Source organism: Ranitomeya imitator, chromosome 7 (assembly GCF_032444005.1).
Source record: "Ranitomeya imitator isolate aRanImi1 chromosome 7, aRanImi1.pri, whole genome shotgun sequence".
Classification (NCBI taxonomy): Eukaryota; Metazoa; Chordata; class Amphibia; order Anura; family Dendrobatidae; genus Ranitomeya; species Ranitomeya imitator.
Window position 1 is genome coordinate 3,202,133 of NC_091288.1, and position 23,009 is coordinate 3,225,141.

Sequence of the window (23,009 nt, forward strand, 5' to 3'; positions counted from 1 at the left end):
CGGCAAAACCGCAAGTGCCGCACATGTCCAAGTCCCATAGGGAATGAATGAGGCCGAACGCACTGTTGCCGTAAGTGATCCGTTACGTATGCGGAAAAACTGCCGCAAATGTCAAAAATCGCTGATGTTAAAGTAGCCTAAGTCACTGCCGATAGTGTCATACTCACCAATGGGGGAGGCAGCACGAAAAGTGCCTAGAGCAGCAGAAACTCTAAATACGGCCCTGTCTATACAGAATTATGGGCTCCACATAGTCCTCCATGCAGTATAATGGCCACTACATAGTCATCCATACAGTATAATGATCTCCACACAGTCCTCCATACAGTATAATTATCTCCACACAGTCCTCCATACAGTATAATGGCCCCCACATAGTCCTCCATACAGTATAATGATCTCCACACAGTCCTCCATGCAGTATAATGGCTCTGACATAGTCCTCCATACAGTATAATGGCCCTCACATAGTCCTCCATACAGTATAATGGCCACTACATAGTCATCCATACAGTATAATGATCTCCACACAGTCCTCCATACAGTATAATGATCTCCACACAGTCTTCCATACAGTATAATGGCCCCCACATAGTCCTCCATACAGTATAATGATCTCCACACAGTCCTCCATGCAGTATAATGGCTCTTACATAGTCCTCCATACAGTATGATGGCCCCCACATAGTCCTCCATACAGTATAATGATCTCCACACAGTCCTCCATACAGTATAATGGCCCCCACATAGTCCTCTATACAGTATAATGATCTCCACACAGTCCTCCATACAGTATAATGGCCCCCACATAGTCCTCCATACAGTATAATGATCTCCACACAGTCCTCCATACAGTATAATGGCCCCCACATAGTCCTCCATACAGTATAATGATCTCCACACAGTCCTCCATACAGTATAATGGCCCCCACATAGTCCTCCGTACAGTATAATGATCTCCACACAGTCCTCCATACAGTATAATGGCCCCCACATAGTCCTCCATACAGTATAATGATCTCCACACAGTCCTCCATACAGTATAATGGCCCCCACATAGTCCTCTATACAGTATAATGGCCCCCACATAGTCCTCCATACAGAATAATGGCCCCCACACAGTCCTCCATACAGTATAATGGCCCCCACATAGTCCTCAATACAGTATAATGATCTCCACACAGTCCTCCATACAGTATAATGGCCCCCACATAGTCCTCCATACAGTATAATGGCCCCCACATAGTCCTCCATACAGTATAATGGCCCCCACATAGTCCTCCATACAGTATAATGGCCCCCACATAGTCCTCCATGCAGTATAATGGACCCAACATTAAAAAAAAAACACCTCTGCTACGGTCTCCTCAGCGTGACTTCTGCAGGTCTGCACTGCTCGTCACAGCGATTGTGAAATAGTGATATCATCACGCTTACTGTGCTAAGACGTCAGATGCAGAGGGAGAATGATGGCAGAGGAATGTCAGCTCCTTATTATATCATCATTGTGTTCCGCTGTATTGGCATGCCGCTGCTGGCATTACGGGCCACATATAATCACCTGAGTGCCAGAGTTTGACTTGTGCTCTCGAGGCTTCTACGTAGAGACTAAAAAAACTTGTGGAAAAAACTGCAGAAACTTTATTAAGGGCTTCACATCTGCACCAAAAACGCATTAAATCTGGTGGAAAATGCAGCAATAATCACTGCCCCTCTGACATCTCCTTCAGGCAGGGTAGAATAAAGGGGTAAGTGGCCGTGGCTAGGACATGGCGTGGCGCGCTGCTATCCCTCTCTGTACAGGTTGGCGGGGTGGCCATTGTACAATATCAGTATATTACTCTTCTCTTCCAGGGATGGTGAGATCTGAGATGGCGAAGCCGCTGCTTGGAGGTGAGAGTGGCGCTTCATGCGCGCCGTGCGTCTTGTCGTGTGGTGACACTATCGGGATTCTGGGCACTGGAGACTTCGCCCGCTCTCTGGCTTCGCGCCTTTTATATTCCGGATTTAAGGTCGTGGTGGGAAGTCGCAATCCGAAGATGAACTCCGCACTCTTTCCTGCTGATGTCGAAGTGCTGCCTCTGGAAGAGGCTGTAAAACGCGCGCAGATGCTGTTTGTGGCGATTTTTCGGGAACATTATTCCTCGCTGATCCCGCTTTCAGATGCCATGTCCGGGAAAACACTGATTGACGTCAGTAACAACCAGAAGATCAACGTAAACCGACAGTCCAATGCCGAATATCTGGCCGCTCTCTTCCCACAATGCACTGTGGTCAAAGCATTCAACGTGGTGTCTGCATGGGCCCTACAGTCAGGAGCCAAGGATGGAAACCAGCAGGTGAGAAGGAGAAACAATGCCAATCAGGTGATCACCGCTGATGTCTAGTGCTGGACGGGAGGCATTCTCAGTGAGGTCACCGCTGATCTCTATTGATGGATAGGAGACATTCTCAGTGAGGTCACCTCTGATCTCTGGTGATGGATAGGAGACATTCTCAGTGAGGTCACCGCTGATCTCTGGTGATTGATAGGAGACATTCTCAGTGATGTCACCGCTGATCTCTAGTGATGGATAGGAAGCATTCTCAGTGAGGTCACCGCTGATCTCTGGTGATGGATAGGAGACATTCTCAGTGATGTCACCTCTGATCTCTGGTGATGGATAGGAGACATTCTCAGTGAGGTCACCGCTGATCTCTGGTGATTGATAGGAGACATTCTCAGTGATGTCACCTCTGATCTCGGAGAATGGATAGGAGGCACTCTCAGTGATGTCACTGCTGATCTCTGGTGATGGACGGGAGGCATTCTCAGTGATGTCACCTCTGATCTCTGGTGATGGATAGGAGGCATTCTCAGTGATGTCACCGCTGATCTTTGGTGATGGATAGGAGGCATTCTCAGTGATGTCACTGCTGATCTCTGGTGATGGACGGGAAGCATTCTCAGTGATGTCACCTCTGATCTCTGGTGATGGATAGGAGGCATTCTCAGTGATGTCACCTCTGATCTCTGGTGATGGATAGGAGGCATTCTCAGTGATGTCACCGCTGATCTCTGGTGATGGATAGGAGACATTCTCAGTGATGTCACTGCTGATCTCTAGTGATGGATAGGAGGCATTCTCAGTGATGTCACCTCTGGTGATGGATAGGAGACATTCTCAGTGATGTCACTGCTGATCTCTAGTGATGGATAGGAGGCATTCTCAGTGATGTCACCGCTGATCTCTGGTGATGGATAGGAGGTATTCTCAGTGATGTCACCTCTGATCTCTGGTGATGGATAGGAGACATTCTCAGTGATGTCACCGCTGATCTCTCGTGATGGATAGGAGACATTCTCAGTGATGTCACTGCTGATCTCTAGTGATGGATAGGAGATATTCTCAGTGATGTCACATCTGATCTCTGGTGATGGATAGGAGACATTCTCAGTGATGTCACCTCTGGTGATGGATAGGAGACATTCTCAGTGATGTCACCTCTGATCTCTAGTGATGGATAGGAGACATTCTCAGTGATGTCACATCTGATCTCTGGTGATGGATAGGAGACATTCTCAGTGATGTCACATCTGATCTCTGGTGATGGATAGGAGACATTCTCAGTGATGTCACCGCTGATCTCTGGTGATGGATAGGAGGCATTCTCAGTGATGTCACCGCTGATCTCTGGTGATGGATAGGAGGCATTCTCAGTGATGTCACCTCTGATCTCTGGTGATGGATAGGAGACATTCTCAGTGATGTCACCGCTGATCTCGGAGAATGGATAGGAGGCATTCTCAGTGATGTCACCGCTGATCTCGGAGAATGGATAGGAGGCATTCTCAGTGATGTCACCGCTGATCTCTGGTGATGGATAGGAGGCATTCTCAGTGATGTCACCGCTGATCTCTGGTGATGGATAGGAGACATTCTCAGTGATGTCACCGCTGATCTCTGGTGATGGATAGGAGGCATTCTCAGTGATGTCACCGCTGATCTCTGGTGATGGATAGGAGACATTCTCAGTGATGTCACCTCTGGTGATGGATAGGAGACATTCTCAGTGATGTCACCGCTGATCTCTGGTGATGGATAGGAGGCATTCTCAGTGATGTCACCTCTGATCTCTGGTGATGGATAGGAGGCATTCTCAGTGATGTCACCGCTGATCTCTGGTGATGGATAGGAGGCATTCTCAGTGATGTCACCTCTGATCTCTGGTGATGGATAGGAGGCATTCTCAGTGATGTCACCGCTGATCTCTGGTGATGGATAGGAGGCATTCTCAGTGATGTCACCTCTGATCTCTGGTGATGGATAGGAGACATTCTCAGTGATGTCACTGCTGATCTCTGGTGATGGATAGGAGGCATTCTCAGTGATGTCACCGCTGATCTCTGGTGATGGATAGGAGGCATTCTCAGTGATGTCACCGCTGATCTCTGGTGATGGATAGGAGGCATTCTCAGTGATGTCACCGCTGATCTCTGGTGATGGATAGGAGACATTCTCAGTGATGTCACCTCTGGTGATGGATAGGAGGCATTCTCAGTGATGTCACCGCTGATCTCTGGTGATGGATAGGAGACATTCTCAGTGATGTCACCGCTGATCTCTGGTGATGGATAGGAGACATTCTCAGTGATGTCACCGCTGATCTCTGGTGATGGATAGGAGACATTCTCAGTGAGGTCACCGCTGATCTCTGGTGATGGATAGGTGGTATTCTCAGTGATGTCACCGCTGATCTCTGGTGATGGATAGGTGGTATTCTCAATGATGTCGCCTCTGATCTCCTATGTTGATGTTGGACACAAGTTTCTCACTCCGTTTTTTACTTCTCTTCTAGGTGCTAATCTGCTCTGACTGCCCTGATGCCAGGAGCCGCGTTGCCTCCATAGGGCGCAGTATGGGCTTCCTCCCTTTGGACATGGGGGCGCTGTGTGCAGCTCGTGAGGTTGAGAACATCCCGCTGCATCTCCTGCCGCTGTGGCGCTCTCCCTGTATGCTGGCTCTTGCCATCTTCGTCGTCTTTTTCCTGTATAACTTTGTGCGCGTCGTTCTGCACCCTTTCCTGCAGGAGAACAAAAACCGCTTCTACAAGCTGCCGGTGGAGCTGCTGAACGTCACGCTGCCGTGTGTTGCCTACGTGCTGCTGTCATTGGTGTACGTGCCTGGCGTCCTCGCTGCGCTCTACCAGCTGCACAACGGCACCAAGTACAAGCGCTTCCCTGACTGGCTGGACAAGTGGATGATGCACCGGAAGCAGATGGGACTAGTCAGCTTCTTCCTGGCAGCGCTGCACGCCGGCTACAGCCTGTGCCTGCCCATGAGGAGATCTGCCCGCTACCAGATCCTGAACGACGCCTTCAAACAGGTGCGCGGGGTCTGCATGCAAAACCCTGAGCTCTGCGGGGGAGGGGTCTTCACTCAATCTGGAACTGTGCAGGGGAGTGGCCTACACACAGAATCTAGAATTGTGCGGGGGAGGGGGTATACAAACAGAATCTAGAACTGTGTGGGAAGAGGGGTCTACACACAGAATCTAGAACTATGCGGGGGAGGGGTCTACACACAGAATCTAGAACTATGCGGGGGAGGGGTCTACACACAGAATCTAGAACTATGCGGGGGAGGGGTCTACACACAATCTAGAATTGTGCGGGGGAGGGGTCTACACAGAATCTAGAACTGTGCGGGGGAGGGGTTTACACAGAATCTAGAACTGTGCGGGGGAGGGGTTTACACACAGAATCTAGAACTGTGCGGGAGAGGGGTCAACACACAGAATCTAGAACTATGCAGGGGAGGGGTCTACACACAGAATCTAGAACTGTGCGGGGAAGGGGTCTACACACAGAATCTAGAACTGTGCAGGGGAGGGGTATACACACAGAATCTAGAACTGTGGGGGAGGGGCCTACACACAGAATCTAGAACTGTGAGGGAGGGGCCTACACACAGAATCTAGAACTGTGAGGGAGGGGCCTACACACAGAATCTAGAATTGTGCGGGGAGGGGTCTACACACAGAATCTGGAATTGTGCGGGGAGGGGTCTACACACAGAATCTAGAACTGTGCAGGGGAGGGGGTATACACACAGAATCTAGAACTGTGTGGGGGAGGGGTCTACACACAGAATCTAGAATTGTGCGGGGGAGGGGTCTACACAGAATCTAGAACTGTGCAGGGGAGGGGGTATACACACAGAATCTAGAACTGTGGGGGAGGGGTCTACACACAATCTAGAATTGTGCGGGGGAGGGGTCTACACAGAATCTAGAACTGTGCGGGGGAGGGGTCTACACACAGAATCTAGAACTATGCGGGGGAGGGGTCTACACACAGAATATAGAACTATGCGGGGGAGGGGTCTACACACAGAATCTAGAACTGTGCGGGAGAGGGGTCTACACACAGAATCTAGAACTATGTGGGGGAGGGGTCTACACACAGAATCTAGAACTATGCGGGGGAGGGGTCTACACACAGAATCTAGAACTGTGGGGGAGGGGCCTACACACAGAATCTGGAATTGTGCGGGGAGGGGGTATACACACAGAATCTAGAACTGTGAGGGAGGGGCCTACACACAGAATCTAGAACTGTGCGGGAGAGAGGTCTACACACAGAATCTAGAACTGTGGGGGAGGGGTCTACACACAATCTAGAATTGTGCAGGGGAGGGGTCTACACAGAATCTAGAACTATGCGGGGGAGGGGTCTACACACAGAATCTAGAACTGTGAGGGAGGGGCCTACACACAGAATCTGGAATTGTGCGGGGAGGGGGTATACACACAGAATCTAGAACTGTGAGGGAGGGGCCTACACACAGAATCTAGAACTGTGCGGGAGAGAGGTCTACACACAATCTAGAATTGTGCAGGGGAGGGGTCTACACAGAATCTAGAACTATGCGGGGGAGGGGTCTACACACAGAATCTAGAACTGTGGGGGAGGGGTCTACACACAATCTAGAATTGTGCAGGGGAGGGGTCTACACAGAATCTAGAACTGTGCGGGGGAGGGGTCTACACACAGAATCTAGAGTTATGCTGGGGAGGGGTATTCACACAGAATCTAGAACTGTGCGGGGGAGTGGTGTACACATAGAATCTAGAATTGTGCAGGGGGAGGGGTCTACACAGAATCTAGAACTGTGTGGGAGGAGGGGTCTACACACAGAATCTAGAACTACGCGGGGGAGGGGTCTACATACAGAATCTAGAAATGTGCAGGGAAGGGTCTACACACAGAATCTAGAACCGTGTAGGGGAGGGGTCTACACACAGAATCTAGACCTGTGCAGGGTAGGGGTATACACACAGTCTAACAATATGTCAGGGATCCCGAGGAGGATATCTTTTTCGTCCCCACTATTCACACCAATTTGTCACAATCCGGGGTTGTTTAGTTGCCCCTGGTTGATTCTGAAGGGGATTTATCTATATCCCACTTCCCACTTCCGGTTTGGAACTTGCAGCTCTCTGGCGCCTCCCCCTTTACCCTCAGGTCAGTTTAGTTACTGCACCTGGGGTAATTAGTCGCAAGAAAGGCTGCCTGCTATGTACTGGCTATTGGGCACTCTGCAGCGAAGGACATATAACTACTCCCACACACGCAGGAACAATAATTATCAATGCCGCCGTCACTACAAAGATTCCCAATTGCACAGAACAAAGTATGCTGCCACCACCTCCCGATTCTACCAAAGGTTAACGGGTCTGGAGCCAACCCAAATCAGTAGCGTAATTCACTTCAGAGGAAGCGACAGTTCGTTCATAGAGCAGGAAGAGACAGCTAGTAAATTATATATTTTGCTCCATAAAAAGTTAGGCACTGTTTACAAACTATAAAAGATATTACAAAGAAGACAAATTCATGTGTACATTGCAGATTACAAAATAATAGGACTAACAATTGAATAGAGAACACTTACAGGTTGTTCAGATCATTTTCATATCATCATGGCGGCCGTGTGCTCAGGAGATACATCCAGGTGCATTAGCACAGCTGTGTGGAGCTGTTGTTAGCTCACTTCCTGGACCAAGACTAAAACACAACTCAGCAGGTGTAAGATATGCCCTCTCGTCGTGACATCACTAAGTGGGCTGAGTAAATGATATGCACTCTTTTCTCAGAATTTACGTTTTTTGAGTCCCCAGACAAAGGCATTCCTGGAAGGAGGGAAGGGCTGGTTTACCTTGGTCTCCCATTACACTATATAGCAGGGGAAAGGGAGGGTGAGTGGCTTTACAGGATTGGTCGCCAGCAGTTTAAAACCCACACCCTGCTCACACATTAGTATCAAGTTGCACAGTGTCTCTGCCATAGCGCTTTGTTTGTGGTATGAGCAAATGCAGGGGAGGGAAAAAAGGGGGGATAAAAGCTGCACTGTGTGTCTGACATGGTACTTCTTACATTATCGTGACACCTCCCCCTTTTAGACTGTGCTACGGAGGCAGAACCTCTCGGGACTCCTCAAAGCACAAGAATGGTCGACTGCTGTCGACAGCTTTTAACACAGGAGCAGGTATATAATATCGATGGTTAGCGCTCTACAGAACAATATGGGCATATGGTGCTAGTGAAAGGGACCATTGGCCCTATAGATACAAGTTCAATGTAGAATCACTGCACTCATACAATGGAAAAGGTATGCTTCAGGTGAATATTTATTAATTAACGGTGATGAGTAAAGTGACAGCTGACGTTTCAGCCAGAACATGGCCTTTATCACATAGTCACCTTTTGAGTGAGGAATCACCAAGTAGGTAGTGTCACTGCTATGCAATCTAATATATAAAGCTGAATGTGTGTGTGTGTGTGTGTATATGTGTGTGTGTATGTGTGTATGTCCGGGATTGGCATCTGCACCGTCACAGCTACAGCCACAAAATTTTGCACAGTCACACGTCTGGACCCCAAAAGCGTCATAGGCTATGTTGTGAGGCGAAATTTTAACCCCGCTTGTTCTAATTCCCCAAACAATTTTCCCTATCTACATAATGGGGAAAAAGTGAAAGGAAAAGTGTTGGAGGCAAATTGACAGCTGCCAGATGTGAACAAGGGAGACCTAAAGAATGAGAGCGATGGCGCCAAAGAGTATATACCGTACAGATGGTAAGGTGGGGCCCCGACATGGGATACTCACCACACACAGGGATATGAACACACACACAAAATGCGCCACACACTACCACGTGCTTGAACACATATACCACCCTCAGCACACATTTCACCACACATACACCAACCTCGCCACATAAGTCGAAACACAAAAGTCGCCGCTCAAAACTCGCCACGCGCAAAACTCACCACACGTGCAAAACTCACCTCATGGAAAACTCGCCACACGTGCAAAACTCACCTAGGTGCATACTATATACAGGAGCAGATTACATACAGTTATATACTATGTACAAGGGAGATGACATACAGGTATATACTGGAGGATATGACATACAGGTATATACTATATACAGGAGGAGATGACATACAGGTATATACAGGAGGAGATGACATACAGGTATATAGTATATACAGGAGGAGATGACATACAGGTATATACTATATACAGGAGGAGATGACATACAGGTATATACTATATATAGGAGGAGATGACATACAGGTACATACTATATAGAGGAGCAGATGACACAGATATATACTATATACAGGGGAGATGACACACAGGTATATACTATATACAGGGGAGATGACACAGGTATATACTATATACAGGGGAGATGACATACAGGTATATACTATATACAGGAGGAGATGATACACAGGTATATACTATATACAGGAGGAGATGATACACAGGTATATACTATATACAGGAGGAGATGATACACAGGTATATACTATATACAGGAGGAGATGACACACAGGTATATACTATATACAGGAGGAGATGACACATGACACACAGGTATATACTATATACATGAGGAGATGACATACAGGTATATACTCTATACAGGGGAGATGACATACAGGTATATACTCTATACAGGGGAGATGACATACAGGTATATACTATATACAGAGGAGATGACATACAGGTATATACTATATACAGGAGGAGATGACACAGCTATATACTATATACAGGAGGAGATGACATACAGGCATATTCTATATACAGGGGAGATGACATACAGGTATATACTGTATACAGGGAGATGACATACAGGTATATACTGAGGGGAAAATGAGGTGTAAGGTGAAAATGAGAGGTGTGAGGGGGAAATGAGAGAAGTGAGGTTTTATAACTAATCACAGTTAGTTACTATGCCCGGGCAACGCTGGGCTCTTCAGCTAGTATTTCATATAGTGCAATGTCCAGTTTTGTTGACTGTCCAATATGTGTATTGGATTCTCAGGAAGCCGAATAGACCGCTGTGTCTGCAACTTACACTGCACCACCAATGACCCTTGGGCAAACCACCAGGATAATCGGCTTCCTGGTCAGTTGCACGGCATCACCTTCCTCACGGTTCCCATGCATCTCCCCATTTCCCTGAGCACCATAGCTTGCTCCTGTTAGGGGTTTCTCAGCCGTCTCACTCCGCAGAGTGACGTGGTTGAGCACTCCTGCACGTGTGAACACATTATTCTTAGGAAACAAATGGTTATCAGGTAGAACATGCACATTTTCACCATCAGCATTATCCGTATTACCTTCGACACTTTCAGAAAAGCAATTATCAAGTACATCATTAATCAGTGAAGCATTGAGAGGTAACACATGCAATTTCCCATCGCTATCATCAGCATTCGATCGGGGAGGGACGTAGTACGCAACCATCCTCCCCAAATCAGTCCCCATTAAAACATCAGTGGGCAAATTATCAGACAGCCCCACTTCCTTCACCCTGCTCCCGGCACCCCAATCTATATACACCCGGGCCATTGGCAGGGACAGCTGATGCCCCCAATCCCAGTGACAGTTAGGGTTTTCCCTGGAATGATTTCTTCAGGGGCCGCCAGTTCGGGTCAGATGAGGGTTCGTTCAGCCCCGGTGTCCTTGAGGCCTGTAGCGACATGGCCCCCCCCCATGGTGACGTGCTGCACGTTGTCACACACTCTCCCAACCACACCACCCACCAAAAGAACTGCTGCATTAGGCCCTGGGGCCTTGGCTGGGGGGTTCTTTGGCTTGTCTGGACAGAAGGTACTGATATGACCAGTCTGATGGCAGGTGTAACACTTGCGAGGTTCGGTGGTAGGTCTGGTGCTGTTGTTGGCAACGGGGACAGGTCCTCTGGTGTGTTGGCTGGCAGGGGTACTGGCGTTGGATGCAGGCTTACCCCCTCTCCAGCTGGTGGTGACTGGCTTCCGCACTTCCGATCTACGGATGGCCTCATAGGCATCGGCAATCTGCGCTGCTTTCGTCACGTCTTTGGGTTCTCTGTCCATCACGAACTGTCGCACCTCAGCTGGGCAAAGATGTAAGAATTGGTCTTTGATCATCAGGTCTCGCAGCTGTGCAAAGGTGGTCACTGACGGTCCTTGGGTCCACTGGTCAAAGTGGGTGCCCAGTCCATGCACCACATCGCTATAACTGTCGTGTGGGCCACATTGGAGGTTCTGGAACTTTTTACGGTAAACCTCGGGTGTAAGCTGGTACTTGGTTATCAGGGCCTGCTTGATGGCCTCATAATCTTTATCTTGGTCTTGCGGGAGAGAAGCAAACCCCTCCAGAGCTTTACCTTTTAGCACTGGGGTCGGGTATCGGGTCCATTGGTTCCCAGGCAGCCGGTACTGTCTGCAGGCTTTCTCAAATGCCCACAGAAAAGTGTCCAAGTCCCCATCCTTTTCCATCACAGGAAAGTGCTCTGGCCGGGGTTTAGGGGTCTGAGTGCTGTTGGGCTCACTGCTGGACTGGGACATCCTCTGCACCTGGAGTCGGGCTAACTCCAGCTGGTGTTCCCAGTCTGCCTGCCACTCGGCTCTCTCCACCTCCCACTGGGCTTCGTCAAATTGCAGATATCTCTCTGTGTCATCTGCGGAGCATTGTTGCAGAGCCAGCTGCAGGCAGAGGTCCGTGCTTCCCTTGTTGCAAGTAGGGCCGGCATTCCGCGGTTGGACCACTTGTACTGGTGCCTTCTGTGTCCGCTGGGCTCTGAGGACTGGCTTAGTCTGCTTCAAATTGCACCAGTTACATGACCAATTGAGCCTTGGTTTTGCCCTGGGGGTCCAGGCCGTGGTACGTGCATACCCCAACAAGAGTCTTTCTTCTGCTGGGTGTACCAGGCTTCTCCCTTTGTGGCCATCATTGCCAAATAAAAGATAGGATAGAAAAGCAAAGAGAAAGGGAGGGGGTAATGGCAAGTACACACAATTTTCTCAGGACTAGTACACTCCCTGACAGAAGTTATGTCACTTATCCATGTTATGTAAATAAAAGCTTACGATGAAATAAAAACTTGGGCGCGCACGATGATTACGAAAAACGCAATGGGGTGTACCCACGCACCAGACTGGTGTATGTGCAGACTAATAGCAAACATAATTACCTGGTGTACCTCTCCTGCCCATCCTACCTTGTGTTTGAAAAAGCTCTGTAGTTTATACTGTTAGGGTAGAGCTATCCGATAGCCCTATACCTAAAGGAAATGAACGGGTAGAGCTATCCGATAGCCCTATACCTAAAGGAAATGAACTGGTAGAGCTATCCGATAGCCCTATACCTAAAGGAAATGAACGGGTAGAGCTATCCGATAGCCCTATACCTAAAGGAAATGAACGGGTAGAGCTATCCGATAGCCCTATACCTAAAGGAAATGAACGGGTAGAGCTATCCGATAGCCCTATACCTAAAGGAAATGAACGGGTAGAGCTAGCCGATAGCCCTATACCTAAAGGAAATGAACGGGTAGAGCTAGCCGATAGCGCTATTCCTCAATGTTCCTGAACCTAAGCTATTTCACATGGTTGCAGCCCTCGACCTCCTGTCTCCTTCCCCATAATCCTGTAGAATGTAAGCCCGCAAGGGCAGAGTCCTCGCCCCTCTGTATCAGTCCGTCATTGTTAGTTTTGTTTACTGTGATATTTTTATTTTGATGTAACCCCTTCTCATGTACAGCACCATGGAATTAATGGTGCTATATAAATAAATAATAATAATAAATGGTTGAGTGCACTTGGGGTCTGCCCCCAAGACCCTGCCCATGCCAAATATTTGGTCCGCAGACCGCGGCTAGGAATTAGTCCTGCTTTTGTGTACAAAATATTTTGGCTTTTACAATTGTTAAAAAGCTTAATAAATGACTTCTTTGTACACACAGTTGACAGTAAACCATTTGTTAACGTTAGGAATAAGTTTACCTTGCTTCTGTGTCTCAAATATTTTGACCCTTATTTGTTGGCTTTTCCGTCCCCTGGAGAAGGCCACATATAACTGCCCGTGTGAAAACACTGGGAGAGGCAAATAAAGTCCTACAATATCCAAGGACTGTCCCTGAGATTTATTGATGGTTATTGTAAAAGCCAACATGACAGGAAACTGACGGCGTGGCATCTGGACTGGCAAGTTTTCATCTTTGGAAATCAGGTCAATTCTTGGAATAAGAACTGTCTGACCCTTTGCTGTTCCATTTAAAGCAACAGCATGAATAACGTTTGCTTTTAAGCTTTTCACATAACGCCTTGTGCCATTACAAAGACCACACTTTCTGTTACGATTACGCAGGAGCATAATTGCAGCTCCTGGTTTCAGCTTTAGTTCATGATGAAGCATCCCAATGGGATTCAAAGAGTTAAGAAACTCTCCAGGGTAATCTGTGAGAATCACACCCTCCTCTTCAGCAATTGTGTCCATGGAGCGATATGTTGAGTGTTCACCTTGAACTTGACTAAGAATTTTGTCGTTCAAGACGTGATCGTCATCATTCAATGGCGTAAGAATTGCTTCTACCGTTGCATCGGTAATCTCAATTGAGTCTCCAAAAATAGCTGTAATTAAATCACCCTCTCCAATAAAATAATTCGGGATTTAAATTATGTCTTCTGGTAGACCATACACATTTGACAACTCTCCATTGCCAAGTTTCAGTAACCATGAGTTGTGCTCAACTTCATCCTGAGACGTTCTCATATTCTGTTGTAACTGGAACCGTGAAAACTGATTCCAGGATTTTGAGTATTTAATGGTGGACTGTATAATTTCGGCTCTTTTCCACCTTCCACTATTGGTAGGGTTTGACGAAAGTCACCACCGTTTATGAAAACTTTTCCACCAAATGGTCTTTTTTTTTTTTTTTTTCCTCATATGTCTTGGAAGAAAGTATCCACAGCGTTCATATTAAATCAGGGAGTCATCGTTACTTCATCCCAATTAGCGACAGATGACTCCCTAAGCTCCTTTACTTGAAGTGAGGTTGGCTTAATTTTTGACACTGTGGTCTCATTTGTTCTAATTCCAAGGCCAAGCTAGGAATGGTAGGTGCTACCGTTTTGTAGTAATTTAGCCGCAAATCCAGCGGAGGCTACGGAGCAAATAGACTTCTTTTTTGCTTGTAGTGTCTTGTGCAAGCAGTTGTACAAAAATGTCTTCGCACTGCCTCCTGGGCCATCCAGAAAAAAAACAGTGTGAGCTAGTGTCGTCTGGCTGTGATGCAGCATTGACTGCTTGCATAATTGCATCGAAAGCTGATTGCTTCATTAAGCATAGCTGTCAATTGCTCAGCCTCCTGCTTTATTACAGCATAATTCAGTTGGTCCAGTATTTCATCTGGAACATTTACTGGAGTTGGAAATCCGTAGTCCGCACAGGACTGTTTTTTATTGCTTAAGAGCACTTCATTAATATCACAAAGAGCCAGTTGATCAGCAATTTCTGGAGTATACCGCCTGGTGTAATCCTCCATAAATTCGGTTTTATATTTTTGCCATAATGACAATGGTTAAGCTGGTTCCCCATATAAACAAGTTCTAGCAAATAATTTGCAACATTGGAAGGGCATTTGGAAAGCAATTGCATCCGTTATACCGTCTTCCCATTGGGAATCGTCTTCCAAAAGATGAAGATCAATGCACACATTTTTATACCTGCCATGTACGACTCCATTGACAGTCCTTAAGTCAGCATAAGACTTTGCTCCTCTTACGTGAAGTAAAAGGAGTCTTGGGTAATACAGCTCGCCATCTGTTAAAGAGACTGTATACATTCATGCAATTGTTTTCCCAAATTGAGCCTGTCGTTTTTTCCATCCTTCTGGTAGAGCTTTTCTATCCCAGACATGGTGTTCAGAGATTTCACTGTACAAATACTGACGGGTGGAAGCGTTCACTCTGTTTAGCTCAAAATAAGCCTGCAGAGTAGAGGCTTTTGAGTCTGAAATAACCATATCCACATTACCATCTTCGAAAAACACTTGCTGCCTGTTTTCAAGGTGAACAGCAAGCATTTTAATGGTATGTGAAGCATCATGCATTTTATTTTTTTTTTTGATTCTCCACATGCCCTCAGGGGCGCTTATATAACGAGAATCTAGGTATATGGCTGGTTCATTCGAGTTTAATGTATCAAACTTTATATTGGCACAGTCATGTCCTTTTGTATACACATTTGAAAATATATTTCACACTTTTTATTGAAGCATACTGTATATCTCAACATTGATATGGCAATTGTACTTTAGTAACTCATAAATAAGGGTTGTATGGAACTACCCATCTATTGTCGATTGTTCGCGTTCCTCATCTGGTTTTCCCAGTATTGCGTCGACGGTACTGTGGGTAACCATCAATATTGGGGTTTATCTCTACTAAATTCCTTTGGGAAATTTTTTACGCATTGACCATCCGTCATGCATACAGCACCAGGTTGATTTTCGCCACATGGGCCATGAATCATGTGCTTCATCACTGCCTCATGCAGTTTTGGATTTGCTGTCTCATTTGGGACTTCAGCAGAGACCAATTTGTCAATTATTTCTTTGTCCCTCGGTTTATCTTCCTCTCCGAGGATTAAGATCATGTGAATGTGTGGTAGTCCACGCTTTTGAAATTCTATTACATGCACATAGGCAACTACACGGCCAAAAATGTGATTTTTCAAAATCTCGTTACGCACGACTTGGAGTTTGATTTTAAATACTCATGCAACCAAATCTGGTCTGAACTCTGGCCTTTGCCATGGTTCTAAGTTTTCAGTAACATCTTTCCACTTTGGGTTACAGGTCATAGTAACAAAAAGATCTGGCTTTCCGAATTTTCGACCAATTGTCATGGCTTTGAGGACAATGTATATTATAAGTTCTAGTTTCTCTTGCCAGCACATATAGGGTGGGCATTGACCCCCCCTTCACTCTGTGTTTTGCTGAGGTTTTATTGCTTCTAGCTGCAAATTCCAGGTTCGGAGCAACTTACTCATTCCCTCCCACAAAAGGAATTTATACAACCGCTGTAGCTGCAATAGACAATTGTACCAGCTAAAACTGGTCTGATATCTCTCTCAAGACATGCGGTTCTTTGTCCTCTTATAGTAAGATATTGGACCACCGATTGGGGCTAGGAAAATAATAAGTCCATGTTGCGAATCTCCATCGGCGGATCTGTCAGCCACTGTAAGCATAAGCTTCTATTTCCAACGGGTACAGAGTATGGATTTCTCCAGAACTGTGTGTCCCAACTAGCCCAAACTTGGTACCAATAGAAAGCCAATTGTAAAATAAGAAGAATGAGGGGTGTGCTGGGATTCTGACATGTTCTGGAGTGGAGATATGAACATTATACAAATTTGTGTTAAATTTGGTAAGTCTGAGGAGAGGGGAGGGGCTTGGGAAACCAGCCCTGTTAGTGATGTCACAGGGCTGCAGGTTATAAGTTTTCTGCAAGGCACCCAGCAGTGAGTCATACCTGAGGAGCTCTTACTGCCAGCCCTGATGCATTGGGATATTTGGGAACTCCACCGACTAGCCTGGTTTTGCCTGAAATGACCTGAGAACATGTGAGTTTTACCTTTTTTTTTTTTTTTTTTTTTTTTTAATCCTGTTTTTATAATTACCTTGTACATATTTTCTATTGTCTTATATTGTAACATCTTTGTATACCTTATATAAACACTGCCTTAAATCTTTCGGAGTAAAATTTTTAAATAACTAGTTTTCATTCTTCCTGCTCTAAAACGTACCCGAAGTCTTCTGAAGGGAATTACACTACTGTTTTGGGTTGGCTTCGGACACGTTCATTAAAGCTGGTGGCAGCATACCTTGTTCTGTGCCTTTGGGAGTCATTGTAGCGACGGCAGTGTTGATAATTATTGTTCCTGCCTGAGTGGGAGTAGTTATATCGCCTCGCTGCAGCATGCCCAATAGCCAGTACATAGCAGGCAGCCTTTCCTGCAACTAATTACCCTAGGTGCAGTACCTAATCTAACCTGAGGGTAAGCGGGCGCCAGAGAGATGCAAGTTTTCATGCGGAACTGTACAGCGGGATATACATAAATCCCAGCAGTTCTTGGTATATTGTAGAGCAGTGGGATACCTAAAATAAGCCCCTGCTGTAAACTGATAGGCCAATAGCCTTGTGTGTGTTTTTATCACATTATGGAGTGGAGGGATAACTAAGATAAGCCCCCCTGCACATGTGATAGCCGTCTGTTGGCCTAAGGTCACCTCGATCTGTGACGTAGGGGTGACGGTCACGGTGTGAATTGTGACAATGGCGTCTTGGTAATTTTGCTGCATTACTCTTGGGCTTCCAATGAAAGTGGACAGTGAAATTACTGGTGTCCCAGCTTTTAGCCCATGGTGTAATGCAGAATTATGGATGTGATCCATAACGCCGGCATAACTGTCGATGCGTAATGCCTTTTGATTTCTATATTCGATCTTGTCAGATTCAATTTTGACGTAACTGTCACCGATAAATTGTTGCGTCAACTTCCCAGCATTTAAAAGGGGATTGAACTTGTCATGAATGGCGAGCCTGTATGCATAGTGCTGCAACAGGGTGATTTTCTCTTGTCGATCTTGATCCACCGGTACAGATGGAAGATGAATGTCACCAATTCCTTGATGTTGCACACTTAGGGCAATTGGAGTTGTCAAATTTATGGTCCATCCACTGTCCCCATATGGGAATAGCAGTGGATCTGTCATTGCATCACACGTTCTGTGAAGAAAGCTGATTTGAACAGTTTGGTTTTCACTTTTGAGGTGAACTCTGATGCCCCTATTATATGGGGGTTCACCCATTGCATTTGGATAAATTATAGCGACTTCATTGCTCCTTGGTGCATTGTAGCCTCTGGTCATCGTCGTAGTCATTTATAATTGACATTGTTATTTGGAGTGGATCTCCATTTTCTAATTCAGCAATCCTCTCTTCCTCTGTCACATTCCCTCATCATTGTGAAGGCTCCTGCCGGTGGGTGAATTGCTTTCATGTTCTCTCCTGGTGATGATAGCCGTGCTGGGGGCTCTTTTTATTTGCTTGACTTCTTGTACTTAATGCTTCTTCACTGTCCAAGACATAAATCTTGGCAAACTTGGGAGCACTACCCCCAGCGGGATACAATGGGGCAGTTCTGTGGTAAATCTGTCCATGAATTCGAGAACGATATGGACCGTGCCCAGGAGGTGGCGCTACTTGTGCTCCCATTGATGCCAGAGCAGGCGACCTATTGTATTGCCTTAGATTAGCCATAACGTTATTGGAGTGCTGACGCTCTCCTTTCATCTTGACTAGTTGATCATCCTCACGGATGGGACGTAGTTGGATGCGCCCTCTCTTACAGCAGGAAGGGAATGTTGTGTCCTGCGCCATTTCGTCTTTGAAATTTTTAGACTAGCAGAACTGACATCGAAATGTCCGTCCGCCAGCATAGCGCTCTTCAATACGTGTCTCATCAATTTCATTGAGAAGTCCTCTAGCGGCAAATGTAACTTTCCGTCATCGAGTGGCTCTTGCATTTTGGACACGTATTCTATCTTGTTCTCTTTTTTTGTGAAATATGTATCACTTTGTGCATTGCTTGTTGCTCGTTGTCGTGCAGCATTAGATGCTCTACGTGATTCAGTTACTTCATTCGTTTCTCTTGCTCTGGCCGCCCTCTGTCAGGCTGCATCAGCAGTTCTTCGACAATTTTGTTCATCTTCTGTTTCATTAAGACGGAGGTTACGCATCCGTATGCGATTCGCTTCTCTATGTGCAGCAGCGCGCTCAATTTGATGCATCTTTGCAATCTTGCCTCACAGTGTTGCCTCACAGGCTAACATTCAAAAACGGCTTATGCCTTAACTCGCCACCAGGGGGAGCTCCTCTCCTTAGGTATCCATGGTTACGCCCAACTGTGGATGACTCATTGTGCACAGACACATGGACACGTCCAAATTAGGTAACTTGATAACCTGACGTTAATTCATCCATCGGTTGTATAAATTATTCTTTTTAAAGCTGAAACCCTCCGAAATGTGGTTTAGGTTAAGAAAATAAATTGGCATCAATGCAGAAATATTGATCAGTTAACGGACACAGAATGGTCAGATTTTGGCAAGAGAAAAGTTTTGTCGTCCACAGAAAGTGATGTGATATTCAAGCAAATAATAAACTTAAAATACAAATATATGTTGCATAACATTGGTGAATGAAGTTGTGGTGCTATTAGAGTCATATTTAATATTTTGTGTGAATTCCATCAGCTTGAAGGACGGCATCCATGCTGTTCAACAATGATTCATACAATTTATTTAAAAATCGTATATGATCTATGCCCACCAGCATCAGGGGCTTATCTCCAGCATTCTGTAATGCATTCTGTAACGCTGTAGATAAGCCCCGATGTAACCTGAAAGGTAAGAAAAACAGGTTAGATTATACTCTTGATATTTTAGGCCATTGATATTGCCTTACACCCTGTAAATGTTTTCCACACCCCCATACTGAATGTAACCCCAGACCATGATCTCTCCACCACCAAATGTAACTGTTTTCTGGGTGTATTTTGGATCCATACGGGCTCCAGTAGGTCTCCTGCAGTATTTGTGGCTGCTGTGGTGTAATTCTACTGAAGATTCATCAGAGAAATTCACCTTCTGCCACTTTTCCAGCGTCCATCTGTTTAGCAGCTGTGGGACTTTTGTTTAGTGCTGGCTTCTGGGCACTGATTCCACCATGGAGGTTATTTCCAGATAGAATCCTACAAACTGTTCTAGTTGACACAGGGACTTGAGGTGACCAGGCCTGTTGGAGCTCTGCTGCAGTGGAAGAGGGGCTTGCTTTGGATTTTCTAACCAACAAACGTTCCTCCTGAGTAGTTGTCTTGTGGGGTCTGCCGGACCTGGGCTTGTCAAACACATCTCCAGTCTCTTCAAATCTTTTTTTAATTCTTTGTACTTGATGCTGAGACACATTAAAGGTGCCAGCCACCTCTGCAGTGGATCTGGTCTTCAGCCTCTTGATAATCCAGGCTTTGGTTGCAGGGTAGAGTTTTGGCATGTTGTCAGCTCAAGTTGCAGTTCAAGTGAAGGTCTGCGGTGCTGGTTTTCTTTTTATACACACACACTAATTAACCGATCATTTACTGAGCACAGGTGAGGATGTAAACTAGGATTGGGTGCAATATATGACCAGGCGACAAAACTTTTGTCTGACCATTCAGGTCGTTCAGATCATTTTCATATCATCATGGCGGCCGTGTGCTCAGGAGATACATCCAGGTGCATTAGCACAGCTGTGTGGAGCTGTTGTTAGCTCACTTCCTGGACCAAGACTAAAACACAACTCAGCAGGTGTAAGATATGCCCTCTCATCGTGACATCATGAGTGGGCTGAGTAACAATATGCACTCTTTTCTCAGAATTTACATTTTTAGAGTCTCCAGACAAAGGCATTCCTGGAAGGAAGGAAGGAAGGGGCTGCTGCAGCTTGGTCTCCCATTACACTACATAGCAGAGGAGACGGAGGGTGAGTGGCTTTACAGGATTACAGTTTAAAAGCCACCCCCTGCTCACACATTGGTATCAAGTTGCACAGTGTCTCTGCCTTAGGGCTTTGTTTGTGGTATGAGCTAATGCAGGGGGTGGAGAAAAGGGGGGTCAAAGCTGCAGTGTGTGTGTCTGTGACACGGTACTTACTAGAATTAATCTCACATTATGATATTTCTTACATAACTGTGACAGTGAGGGGCCTGAGCTGTGTCGGGGAGGGGCCTGAGCTGTGTCGGGGAGGGGCCTGAGCTGTGTCGGGGAGGGGCCTGAGCTGTGTCGGGGAGGGGCCTGAGCTGTGTCGGGGAGGGGCCTGAGCTGTGTCGGGGAGGGGCCTGAGCTGTGTCGGGGAGGGGCCTGAGCTGTGTCGAGGAGGGGCCTGAGCTGTGTCAGGGAGGGGCCTGAGCTGTGTCAGGGTGTGGCCTGAGCTGTGTCGGGGAGGGGCTTAGTTGTGTCGGGGAGGGGCCTGAGCTGTGTCTCGGGAGGGGCCTGAGCTGTGTCTCGGGAGGGGCCTGAGCTGTGTCTCGGGAGGGGCCTGAGCTGTGTCTCGGGAGGGGCCTGAGCTGTGTCTCGGGAGGGGCCTGAGCTGTCGGGGAGGGGCTTATGTGTGTTGGGGAGGGGCCTGAGCTGTGTTGGGGAGGGGCCTGAGCCGTGTCGGAGAGGGGCCTGAGCTGTGTCGGGGAGGGGCCTGAGCTGTCGGGGAGGGGCTTAGTTGTGTCGGGGAGGGCCCTGAGCTGTGTCGGGGAGGCGCCTGAGCTGTGTCGGGGAGGGCCCTGAGCTGTGTCGGGGAGGCGCCTGAGCTGTGTCGGGGAGGCGCCTGAGCTGTGTCGGGGAGGGGCCTGAGCTGTGTCGGGGAGGGGCCTGAGCTGTGTCGGGGAGGGGCCTGAGCTGTGTCGGGGTGTGGCCTGAGCTGTGTCGGGGAGGGGCCTGAGCTGTGTCTCGGGAGGGGCCTGAGCTGTGTCTCGGGAGGGGCCTGAGCTGTGTCTCGGGAGGGGCCTGAGCTGTGTCGGGGAGGGGCCTGAGCTGTGTCGGGGAGGCGCCTGAGCTGTGTTAGGGTGGGGCCTTACACAGACTGTCCCTCATAGCTCAGGGTTCTGCACTATCGCCTGCTACACAATCTCTAAACAAAGACGCTACTAGCGCATGGTCCTAATAGTTCTGTATAGTGGCGAGTCCGGCTATATGTGGCTGCTTTAATGCACGTTCCCTTGTATCACTGTGCGCTGGTAGCCGGCTCATTTGCAGATTGGAGATAAATGGCTGCAGGTCGTTGGCCGTGTGACATCGCAGCAGCCCCAGAACACAACGAGAACCCAGAATCTTCTCAATGACTTCTCTGTGTTATAGGTGAAGAATAATGTGACCTCCGCCTGGGTGGAGGAGGAAGTCTGGAGGATGGAGCTCTATGTGTCTGTAGGGATTATGGCGCTGGGGATCCTCTCCATACTGGCAGTGTCCTCTCTGCCCTCTGTCAGCAGCTCCCTGAACTGGAGGGAATTCACCTTCATTCAGGTAAGTGGCCCCTGGGGGCCGAGCAATTACATCTTGCAAAGAGGTGTCATCTGTGCTGGGGTAAAATAAGAGATGTAACTCAGTAATGTAATGTATGTACACAGTGACTGCACCAGCAGAATAGTGAGTGCAGCTCTGGAGTATAATACAGGAGGTAACTCAGGATCAGTAATGTATGTACACAGTGACTGCACCAGCAGAATAGTGAGTGCAGCTCTTGGGTATAATACAGGATGTAACTCGGGATCAGTAAGGTAATGTATGTACACAGTGACTGCACCAGCAGAATAGTGAGTGCAGCTCTGGGGTATAATACAGGATGTAACTCAGGATCAGTAATGTAATGTATGTACACAGTGACTGCACCAGCAGAATAGTGAGTGCAGCTCTGGAGTATAATACAGGATGTAACTCAGGATCAGTAATGTAATGTATGTGCACAGTGACTGCACCAGCAGAATAGTGAGTGCAGCTCTGGAGTATAATACAGGATGTAACTCAGGATCAGTAATGTAATGTATGTACACAGTGACTGCACCAGCAGAATAGTGAGTGCAGCT

General features: G+C 47.1%; 1 protein-coding gene across 2 annotated transcripts in view; it reads left to right on the forward strand.

Annotated features, from left to right (window-relative positions):
• STEAP3 (STEAP3 metalloreductase) overlaps positions 1–23,009 on the forward strand; it is a 197,349-nt gene that overhangs the window by 168,792 nt on the left and 5,548 nt on the right. For both annotated transcript variants that reach the window (XM_069732559.1, XM_069732558.1), the window contains exons 2-4: positions 1,855–2,339; positions 4,840–5,367; positions 22,285–22,449. In XM_069732559.1, the coding sequence (XP_069588660.1) occupies positions 1,857–2,339; positions 4,840–5,367; positions 22,285–22,449 (1,176 nt within the window). In that variant the 5' untranslated portion in view covers positions 1,855–1,856. The remainder of the gene's footprint in view (positions 1–1,854; positions 2,340–4,839; positions 5,368–22,284; positions 22,450–23,009) is intronic.